Genomic DNA, 11,182 nt, shown 5'->3' on the forward strand with positions numbered 1-11,182 from the left:
GCTGTGGTTGCATGATTGCTTGGCCCTTGCCCCTGTGCTGCCTTCCCAAATGGCAGCCAGAGTGCTCAGGTCTGTGTCTCAAGGGCACCCGCACTGTGTGGGTATGTGCATGTGGAGCTGATTCTTGGCCCTCTCTTCCAGGGCCTTAGTCTGAGGAGCATGGCAAACTGAAGGACTGAACTGTTTCTGGCTACCTGCTTTCTCTTTAAAGCCTGCAAGAACTGTGATCCTCTCTCTTCCCCGGGGGTTTAAAAAACATCCCCTCGCTTTCACCTTTCCAACAAATCTGGTTGCAGCCTGGATGGAAGGCTTATCTTCCCTTGCAGGTTTCTAGGGGAGAGTTTAACCAGGTATCGGTTGTGTGCACAGCTTTGATTTTATAGAAACTTGAGGTCCAGGGAAGAGAAGCAAGATCTATTCTTATGCTCTGGGTGATTGAGGTTTTGCCTTGCTTGGAGCTGGGAGGATGGGTTTCTCAAAGGCTCTTCTGTTCCCCTTCCACTTTTGGCTTTGGTTCAGAGGAGCAGGCAGCTCCAGAATCTTCCTGAAGAGCTGGGTGCTGTGTGATTTGAAGGGCTGCTGGCAGGCTGGATGAGAAGGTCTCTGTTTTGTCTTCTAGATTGCTTGCAGCTACTTCCAAGAAGATGTGGACATGGTGGTGAGGATGCCCCCTAGGAAAGACTTGGATAAGAATCTCCCACTCCTCACTACCATCTTTGGCAGCCAACAGGGAGCCCCTTCCAGCCTCCCTGGGTCTGTTCTTTCTCTCACCTGCTTGCAGGATGTGTGGCCTCTTTTCCAGCCTGCAGAATCCTTCCCAGGCTCTCTGGGCCGTGCGTGTCGCGGGGCTGCTTGTGTCGCAGCGCTGTTCCTACCCCCCTACAGCCAGCTGCTCGCTCTCACTTTCCAGCTCCATTCTGTAAAGGAAGGGGCAGCCGAGGCTCTAGGCTGGCCTGCTCTGTGTCCATCCAGTCCAGCTCAACTGCAGCAGTCAGAGCCAGGGCTGAGAGCAAGCTACATTCTTTTCTACTTTTCTGCTGCAGGATGCAGTTTGCTTTTTCCATGAGAATGAATTTACGCTTGAAACCAAAAATGGGAGGAAGAGAAAACCAGAGTAAGTGTGCATGAATACACACACACACACACCCACACACCCACACACACCCACACACACACACCTATATAGGCAGGGGGAGAGCAACAGGCACATTATTTTTCCATTTTCCTTTAATTAAGGCTCTGTGGAGGTGTGTTTGAAAACAGAGGGTCTCCTATGCCTTTGAGGAGGGTGAGAACACTGTTTTGGCTGCGTCCCGGGCCATATGCAGCGCATGGTGGCCAATGAAACTGGGCCTGGCTCATTCTATTGCTTGTCTTGGCAGTCAGTTCTGTGGCTTGTGTTACCAGCTCTGGAACTTGGGGGCTGCCAAGCTCCGTGTGCCTCTGTGTGTGTGTGTGCACACTCCTGTGTGTGTGTGTATGTGTGTGTGGTTTGGCCTCTTGAAACAGCAGAGACAAAAGCTTTAATGACCCAGCTTTGGAATTTTTAGTCTGTTTCGTTATACTTATTGCTGACTGTGGGAGGCCTGGCCAGAGCCCACCATTTTGAATTCTTTTTTTGTAAGTTTATTTTCTTGCTGCAACCCCTAAGTTCAACTCAGTTTTGAGCTCCATTTCCAAAGTGTTAGGTGGTCAGTGGCAGTTTTTAAAAAGGTCCCATGTGGTCATCACACATTGTGTGTGCATCTTAGTTCAGTATTGTGTTCTTAGCCCCTGTCACCAAGAGCCAGCATTTAACTAAGGCAGGAACAAAAGAGAGAAAGCATGGCTGGTGGCAGCACCTTCCTAGCTTCTTGCGCCTCAAATGTGGAGTCCTGGTAGAAATGACGTCACGTCATTTATTGAGCAACTGTACTGGGCAGAGTACCAGGGTGGACTTGCAGACAAGGGCCGCTGGAAGCTTTGCTGTGATTGTCTGGGAAGAGCCGGAGTCTCGTGGAGGAATGTTCCAGGTCCTCCTGCGGCTGGCATGGCTGTGTAGGTATCATGCCTACCAGCACACAGTGGCTTCTCAGAACCCCAGCAAACCCCTCTTTGTCTTTTGAAGAAGGCCCCTTCCAGACTGCACAGGCACAGTGACTGATGGACACAGAAGATGCGGCCCTGTGCTTGCCGGGCAGGGCCAGAAATCCAGGCTCGTGGTAGTGCACCATGACCAGTGAGCTATGCGGCTGTGTTCCGGCCTGCTTAGGGGAGGAATCTTAGGGGAAATCAAGGCAGAGTGCAGGTGCTGAGCATTCACTGGACCTTCCTTCCCTGACCTGTGAGCTTTGTGCCTACTTAGAAGCAGGGTGGTCCTGTCTTCTTGGGGCCTGAGGCTGGAATTGGGGAGCAGAGACTCCTGGGGAGAATCATCCTTGTGGCTGTAGGAAAGGGAGACCATTGTTAAAATGAATAATCCAGAAGAGATTTTAAGGGGTCATCCAATACTACTGTTCCTTCAGGAAGGTTGGTCCTGTAGCTACATTGACCTTATGTTCTTTGTGTGGCACAGAGAGGTTAAGGAACTTGCCCAAGGCCACACAGCTAGCCAGGGAAAGAGTGAGGATTTATACTCAGATCATTCATCTTGAAAGCATCCCCTCCCCTGCTTGTAGATCTTGGGGACATCCTTCTGAAGAGGCTCCCAGACATCCTGCTCCCCACTCTTAAAGATTCTCTATTGCTGGCTCCCTGCCCGTGACTCCCTGCTCTATTCTTGCTCAGATGTCTTGCCCTGTGCATTCATTCATTTCACGACCCACATCGTTTTCCAGCACTTCATCTTAACACCAGCCTTGAGCTGGAGGCCGTCTGCACCCACACGCACCTCACTGCTGTTCTTTATGCCAGCTCAGGGCAGCTGTTCCCCGGCAGGGCTTTTACAGTCTCCCTTAAAATCTACTTACAGAAAGTTCGGAATATAGCTCCTAAGTTTCTCTTTCAATCTGCCTTTTTTCTTAAAGAGTTATTTTGGTTTTTTCAGCTGAAGAGGCTGATACTTGAGGCCTTTTAATAAGAATAGCCTTGTGCAAGCATGAGCCAGCTTAGCAGGACTGCTGCTGGACGCTCCCGTTAAAAAGGCTTAGCTTTGCACGTAGTAAACTAGAGAAGGAAATAAGAGGGATCTATTTTGAGGCTGAATGAATTACCTCTATCTTCCCCCCCATCTCTATCTTTTATTCCTTGGGTTGAAATGCCCTTCACGTTGGTATCTTCAGGTAGATACTATTGGACTGGAAATGCTCTGGTGCTTCTACAGTGTGACACCAACTGTGTCCTTAAGTCCCCACGAAAGTCAGAGCAGAGCGATATGGATAGCAGATCTTTTCCTCAAGTTTTTTCCACTTGCATCCATCTGGCCCTGGTTTGTGGCAGGCTGGGTTTTAGGTGCATCATCTCATCCTCAGTCTCAGGCTCAGCTACAGCTCGGGGTCCACTGTGACCTTCTGAGTGCTTTTAGTCTTATTTGTGCCCGGTTTGTCAGAGCCCATATTGGACTTCTGCACTCCCTAGCTTTTCTTCACTGGCGAGCTTCCCATCTGTTCCTGGTCAGTGTCCCAAATTGCCAGAGTCTCTTTGGATTTTAGGCCATAGTTTGAGGCACAAGCCTCATTTTCTCAATCTTGGTGTTTTGCCAGCACACAACAATCCTCTGTATGCATCCATTACGCATGGAGATGTGGTGGGTGTTTATCTGCCCGTTAAACCTCCTGGGCCCCTAAGGGAAAAAGTCTCTGGGTTCCTCTCCTGAAGGGTATATAGTGCATAGTTCTTCTTTTCCCACTAAATTGTTTCCGTATGGAACATCCAGTCTGGGAGATGATTTCACCTCTTGTCATCTTTCCTATGTCTTCCTTGAAGTGGGTAAGTTCCTTCTGGCCATTATTGGGTCCTTGGCACCATCGAGCCCCACTTTTATAGAGCCTCAAATCATTTGAAATTGTTCTATTTTTTTAAATCACTGAAGTTGCCGTTCAGCCTTAGATGACCAGCCAGCTCTTTGCAGTTAATGAGGATCCCATTAGAAGGCAGCAGCTCTGCTCCTCTACCTTCTCCCCTCCTCCGAGACAGCTGGGCTGACTTCTCACTGGTGAATGTCAGTCCTGCTGGTGAATGTCAGTCCTGTGGTTGTCTCCAAGGAATGGCATGTGTTAAGGACTTTGTGGTTTGTATCCAAGCAGTTAGGGGCACCCTTACAGGGGAAGCAAAGACAGGAAGATTTTTGCTTCTACAAAGGAGAACCTGGTGCCTAGTCTCCTGGATGAGGCTTGGCATTGGGCTAGGTTCATAGGGGAGCAGGGCTTGCAAGGGCTTATGGGGCCACTACTCCAAGGGGTGGCTATCCCTTGTGGAGGGGTCCTCAGTAGCAGGAAACTCATTATATTTTGGGAGCATTTGTTTGTGCCTCATTTGGACCATCTGCGTGAAGATAAATAGAAGCAGGCTATCGTTCCTGGAACAGAGTAGGGTCTGGCTTCCATCTTCAGGGATGGCTTAGACGGGGAAGTGTATGGAGGCCTCTGAAGTATTTCTCTTGAGTTTACTGTGGGAAAGAAGAGTCTGGGGTGAAGTTATGGCCTGATAACAAGCTTCTAAGCATCCAGAGGCAGATCCTAATCCACTTGTTGAATTTTGCTCTACTATAAATTTGTTATTATTTGTTTATTCATTCATTCATTCATTCATTCATTCATTCATTCATTCTTTCATTCATTGCATTCATTCATTTTCTTTTTGGCAGTTGAACTCAGGACCCTGCGCTTACCAGGCAAGCGCTTATTCTCCTGAGCTATCTCCCCGGCCCCTAACAAGTATTTCTTTGTTGTCCTTTCTGGGCCAGATAAAAGCTAGGCAATAGGGTCACCCAAGCAACAAGCAGCCCAATTGCTGTCTGCTCCCTGAAATCACCCCTCTGCTTGCAAGGGGGTAGTGTTGCTGGGCGCATGCACAGCTTTGCTGCACCAGAGTAGGTCCTCACCAGATTGCTTTTTTGTGCTCCTGGAGAGGGGTCAGAGAGATGGGAATCCCATCTAGGGTACCCTGGAGCCATCCCCTGGTGTGGCACCCACAACCCTATTTGTGTTGCAGGCCCAATGTTGGGTGGAGAGGTGGCTCCTTTAACAACCTTGGAGTGCTGGACGACCACAGCTTATTGAAGACTCCTGGTAAAGACTGTTGGGTGGTGTTTCTACCTGGGCCCCCACTCAGGCTGCCATACACTTACTCAGGGAACTTCCCGAGCCCATTCTCTGTAGGAGGTCCTCTTTGAAGAAAATGATCTTTTATCTTGGGCTCCTGTGTGAAAGTCCTTCCTGGGCTCATGTGTAAAAGGTCTCTTTTTTCCTGCCACAGGGATCCACACCTGTTGGACCCCACGAGGTGAAAAAAGGGGCAGGTGCCAAAATCCAGGTGCCAGGAATCTAGCCTTGGTTCTGTCCTTCTCTAGTTGTGTGGCCTTGGGCAAGTCATTTAACCTCTCTGAGTTTCATCTTCCTCACATGCAAAATGAGGATGTGGTTTACGGGAGCACAGGGCCTCCCCAGACTCTGAGATGATCACTCAATGCGAATGAGTCTGAGGTCATTGCTGAGGGACTCTGAGTGCTAAGGTGGGGCAGAAAAAATATGGGCTATAGTGGAGGGGTCTGAAGTAGGTGGGCCACAGATGGAAGAGCCTGGGGTACCAAGTGACTACTAAGGCAGGCAGGAGGCAGGGGCTACAAGCAGAGGGGGGAATGGGCAGAAGCTTGGTATGTGCCAGGAATGGCTAGCAGGGACACTGTCCATTCACAGGTACCTTTATTTAAACAAAATGACATTTAGTAGCAGCCTTTGTGGTTAGAGGTTGCACTCACATGACCCCCCCTCCCCCCCAAAAGCACAGAACTTCTTAAGAATCAGGCCTAAGACTTGGCTAGGGAACCAGATTCCACCCTTGAAAATAAAATGGGGATGGAGGGAGAACATGGCTGTGCTCGTGGCCACAATGGATTCCCTACTGAGTCCCTTTCTGAATTCTAGACCTAAGGACCTGAAGAAGGGTAGGTGACTGGGAGTCACCTGCTAGAACCACTCCCATGTGAGGACAGATGACCATATGGACAGGTTAACTCTGCCCAACAGAGAAGCATGGCCTGGCGGAGGTCACATCTCCTGGTTGCCAAATGCACTCTTCTTCACAGAAGGTAATAGGTGGAGATGGAAGGAAAGTCAAACCTTTCCCCTGGGGATCTCTAGGACAGTGAGGTTTTGCTTTTTTTATGACCCTGAGCTGACAGGAAGAGGGAGGAATGATTTCACTTGCAGCTCTGGAACGCTTGAGCAGTGTTAGACTAGAATGTTCCTAACAAGGCTACTTTTAAGCTGCTCATGTCTGCCCTCCCTGTCCGCCAACCCTGCTAGCTCAGAGGAGTTAGTCAGAAAGTGGATATATGAGCAGGCAAGTAGATGGATGGGTAGGAGCCCTTTGAGAGCCTGGACATCTGAATTTATTGGCAGACAAACTTTCTTCACCATTGTCTGTGCCTTGAAAACCGTGGCCAACTTTTACCCAGGAGCTTCACCTAGTGAAAGGAGGGAAGAACTAAGAATTCCCCTGATGCCCATCTGTCTCATTTATGCCCTTCTTTGTGCCTGCACCTATCCTCTCTGGTAAAGTTCTTGGGTCTGGCAGAGATTGAGTATGTGTTTGCTGTGAGAATGGAGAGGCTGTGTAGGAATGTTCTGAACTGGGTTCCATGGAAAGCACGTGCTGATTAATTCTGTCTCCTTTGCTTCAGAGTCTCCCTCGCAGACATCACACACACCCACACGCCCACCCTCATGGCTCACCTTCAACTTGGATTTGCTTTATCTTATATTCAAGGCGTCTTAACAAGTATGCAGAATAGGATGTGTGATTTGCGGGGAGGCACCATGCCAGACCAAAAACAGCTCCCTCTCGAGCAGGTACCAAGGGCCTTGAGATGCCACTGCTACAGTTGGTCTCTTTGGGCGAGGTGATGCCATTTGAACCCCAGCCCTGCCACTTGCACTGTACAGCCTCCCACCTTCCTCCACAGAGGAGGCTCTGGGCCAGGCTAATGGGGTAGGTAGAAAGGTTATCAGTGTGTCTGACACAGAGCAAATGCCCCAAAAATGTAGCCCATGATTGGATTAAGCCTTGCCTTGGGGGAAGATCCAATCCCAGCAGTGCCAGCTTTGGGCTACTGATGTGAATCAATTTTCCTCTATAACAGAAAGGACCTGTGGGCAGAAAGAGCACCCAGGAGTGGAAAGCACTCGGGGAATATTGGTAAAAGAAGCGATAGCAAAGCGTGGAGCTCCTGGCCCCAAAGCTGATTGTCCCGTCCTGTTTTCTCTCGCCCACTTCAGGCTGGCTTGTTGCTCCTCTTGCTATGATGCCTGGGCAGATCCCAGACCCTTCTGTGACCGCAGGCTCTCTGCCAGGGCTTGGCCCTCTCACCGGACTCCCCAGCTCGGCTCTGACTGCAGAGGAGCTGAAATACGCTGACATTCGCAACATTGGGGCCATGATCGCGCCCTTGCACTTCCTGGAGGTAAAACTGGGCAAGAGGCCCCAGCCCATGAAAAGTGAGGTGAGTGTGTCTGCTATTGCAGCGTCTTGGGCTGGCCCTACGGGTGACACGCTGTGGAGCCCTGGCCTTGCTGTGCCACATGTGGCGTGAACACCAGCAGTATAAATGGGGGTTGGAGGCCCTGCTCCCCAACCTGTGAACTGGAATCTGTGTTTTTAAGCAGCCCCTCAGGGGTTCATGAACACATGCAAGGTGAGGTCAGGAGGCTGCTGCCAGAGGCACGGGAGGCACGATGGTACTAACGAATGGCGACGTCCTGGTCATCTCCCTGGGAGTTGGTGGGCAGAGGTAATGGAAATGTGTGCATATTTTAAAAAGTATAGAAGAGAATGCTAATGTTGAGTAACCTCTAAAACTTATTAGACTTTACCTCTTTTGACCCCAGTTTGGGGCCGAGCAGGGGAAGCTGGAAGAGAGGTGATTTGGCCTCCCTTATCTGGCCACTGTCAGAGCTGGGCATGGCCTCAGTAGCCAGCGCCATCTGCTTGAGACAGTGGTGGCAGAGGGTGGACACACACTGAGCGCCCTTCCAGTCCCAGCCTGTGGCACCTGCACTCTGACGAGTCTCACATGCAGAAGGGCAGCTTTGCTCAAGGGGCTGGTAAGAAGCAGAAGTCCCCGCACAGCTCAGCATCAATGCAGTGTGTGCTAGCCTGAACTTGTGATTTGCTCAAATGTTTTCCCTGGTGAGTGCCCCAGAAGAGCCATTTCTACAGGGGAGGTGGGCAGCATGTGGGGCATCTCTGAGTACCAGGTGTGCAGAGCCTTGTCCAAGGGACAGTGTTTGCAGGCAAAAGTGGGCCTGGCTCCTCCCCTAGGGTGGAAGGTGGAGGCTCTGAAGTCAACAGAGAGGGGCTCCCAAGTGCAGACGGTACCTCGGGAGGAGCTGCCTGTATTATGCAGCCTTTGCTCAGCTCCTCTCTCCTTTGAGCTCTGTGAAAACTACAAGGAAGGGATTTTGGGGGCCTGGCCGTGGGTGGCAAGCTGGTACTTTGTGGGCTGGATCTGGCTCTCAGATGTGTTTTGTTTGGCCTGTGCAGTATTTAAAAAGCACCTTGAACCAACATTTCACTTAAATATTGCAACTAAAAAATGGGAAGATCTGGTCACAGTGCCTTGCTCAGTCATGGCAACTGCCGTACTGCACTGAGGGGAGACAGCCGCTTCACTTTTTCCTCTCGCCAGTTTGCCACCAGCATCTCCACTTCCCTGTCACTCGATACTGATTACGCTGTTGGGTTTGCGTTTGTTACTGCTGGCTGCCTTCATCTGCTTCCACTGCCTAGTCTTTTTTGTGGCCTTTTGTGCTTGTGACACTGTCATTAGGTACACAGAAAGTGCCTACTAACGACTGTTGATTGTAAGAGGACAGTTGGCCGTGATTAGATTCTTCCAGATCGACTTTGCCTGTCACGGCTGTGCTGCTGTAGCACCACGTGGCCTCGTGTCCTGCTCTTACGGAGGGCCCCGGTCTGGGCCTGCCGCTGGTTTCCTTCCCAGCCCCCTAACCCTGAAGTCTCTGTTTCTGGACCATTTGCAGTAAAATTGCCTCCGCGAGCCTGTAGCTGAGCGGTGTCCTTGCCCTGGACTCTCCAAAAAAGGCCCTGGAAGAGCTTCTCTGTTTTTTTAGAAATGGCTTTATTTGGGTTGGCCATTTTTACATTTCACAGCCACCCCCAAACTAGTGGCAAATGCCCTGTACCTGACATGCTGTTCTCGCAGGCACCCACAAACGGGTACCATCCGGGCCCTGGAAATAACGAGCTGTTTTTAGGGCATATTTGCATGTCCTCTTGCTTGCTGTCAGCATTGCGGGGGTGATGTGACACTTGGATCTGCAGAGATCATGCCTCACAGGGGAAGACGGCAGGCCTTGTGCTGAGTATTTTCCTCCCAGCTTGTCCCTGTCCCACCTTAGAGGTGGGGCTTATCCTTGGAACAACAAACCCAGAGCGAGTAGGGAGAGAAACCTGCAGCTGTTGAAGCTGTGTTTGAAGACCTATTTGCATATGGCAAATTTCCACACTGGCATTTTAAGCTAGTAAAATTTTCTTGAATAATAATAAGGCACCAGCTCAGACTGATGAAACATTCAGTATGTACCAGGCCCTGTGCTGAGGGCATAAAATGATAGTCTCATTTATTCCTTACTCAGTTCTGGCAACCAAGTTATCCCTTCAGTAGAGGAGAGGAATTTGAGGTCCAGCGAGCGTAAGTGGCTCCTGGACTGCTGGGCCGCCGGGGCTGGATGACGGTGAGCTGTGTACCAGGCAGGCCTAGCACTGGACACTCACTTATCTCACACAAGAACCCTGTGCAGTCGTGTCGTTATCTTTACAGTCACATCACAGTCAAGGTCCACAGGGTGAGGGAGGAACCCAGGCAGACTGAATTGAGCGCCAGGCCTTTGCTGTCTCAGTGCTGCCCTGTGTTCACTATATCCCACCCAGGCCACCAACGTGAGGTCTTTGGGACTAGGGAGCCCATTGAAGCTGGCCACAGAGCACTTGATCGTTTCAGTGATAGCCCAGTTAGTGGTGTATCCTGCAGCTCTGCAGTCTGGTGGTCCCCTAGGCGTCAAGAGGGCCTAGCCGCAGTGCAGGCAGCCCTGGGTCTGGCTCTGGACTGGGCTGCTTACCTGCGGAAGCTGCACCTCTTCTGGGTCACTTCCAAATGCAGAGAGCAGTTCAGTAAAAGAAACTCCAAGGAACTGATTAAACAGGAGCTTTGTGGCTTACGAAGTGCTTTGGCCTGATGTTACCACCTGGCTGACAAAGAATGTCAGACTGGTTCGACACAGACTGCCTGCTGCAGTCCGTACACTAGGGATTTACTGTGTCCCAAAGGGGGGGGCTCATTTGCAAACAAAGCAGATCAAGCCCTCCCCCTCTTGAAACTATACACTGCTGGGGGAGCAGCAGAGAAGAACCAGTTATCCTGGAAAAGGTCAGGTGGTGGTGGTCAGTCCTATGGAGAAGGATTAAGCAGCCCGGTGGGATGGACAGGGGCAAGCTGCCCTTCTGATGGCCAGGCGTTCTGGGGCCATCCTGGGTTAAAGGACTTTTATTGCCTTTTTCCAGTTTTTATTTTCTGTTAGGAAATGTGTGTAGTTGAATGCCAGTGATTAAATGTCTACAAGGGGGACAAAAAAAAAAAGTCCAGGAAGATAGCTCAGTGGCTTAAGTACCTGCTTGGCAAGCATGAGGTCCTGAGTTTGATCCCTGGTACAAAAAAACCAAAACCAACCAACCAAACAAACAAACAACCCTAAATAACCCTCTATGGAGAGTTGATACAGGTGCAAAACACTTCTCTCTCTTTTTTTCTTCGTTAACTTTATTGATAATAATTACGTAGCATATTAAAAATTGTAGACAAATATTAAAATGTGAAATATAGATGTAGACAGAGTGAATTTTAGAGAAATATTTCTGAAATGAATACATAGCATGAAATTAATAGATCTGCACATTGTAAATAAATTATTTATTTACAAACTTAAATGAATATAACAATAAAAATTGCCAAAATAAAAATGAAGAA

At 49.8% G+C, this 11,182-nt stretch overlaps 1 protein-coding gene across 5 annotated transcripts in view; it reads left to right on the plus strand.

Annotated features, from left to right (window-relative positions):
* Positions 1-639: 639 nt before the first annotated feature.
* Positions 640-11,182, plus strand: part of Jdp2 (Jun dimerization protein 2) — a 43,349-nt gene continuing 32,806 nt past the window's right edge. The window contains exons 1-3 of one of the 5 annotated variants that reach the window (XM_023703912.1): positions 5,141-5,207; positions 6,063-6,226; positions 7,416-7,639. In XM_023703912.1, the coding sequence (XP_023559680.1) occupies positions 6,139-6,226; positions 7,416-7,639 (312 nt within the window). In that variant the 5' untranslated portion in view covers positions 5,141-5,207; positions 6,063-6,138. Of the gene's footprint in view, positions 659-5,131; positions 5,208-6,062; positions 6,227-7,415; positions 7,640-11,182 lie in introns of those variants that run through there. The other 4 variants (XM_023703916.1, XM_023703907.1, XM_023703927.1 and 1 more) reach the window with 4 other exon arrangements.

The sequence above is a fragment of the Octodon degus genome, unplaced genomic scaffold (genome assembly GCF_000260255.1).
Source record: "Octodon degus isolate 3935 unplaced genomic scaffold, OctDeg1.0 scaffold00007, whole genome shotgun sequence".
NCBI classification, from domain to species: Eukaryota; Metazoa; Chordata; class Mammalia; order Rodentia; family Octodontidae; genus Octodon; species Octodon degus.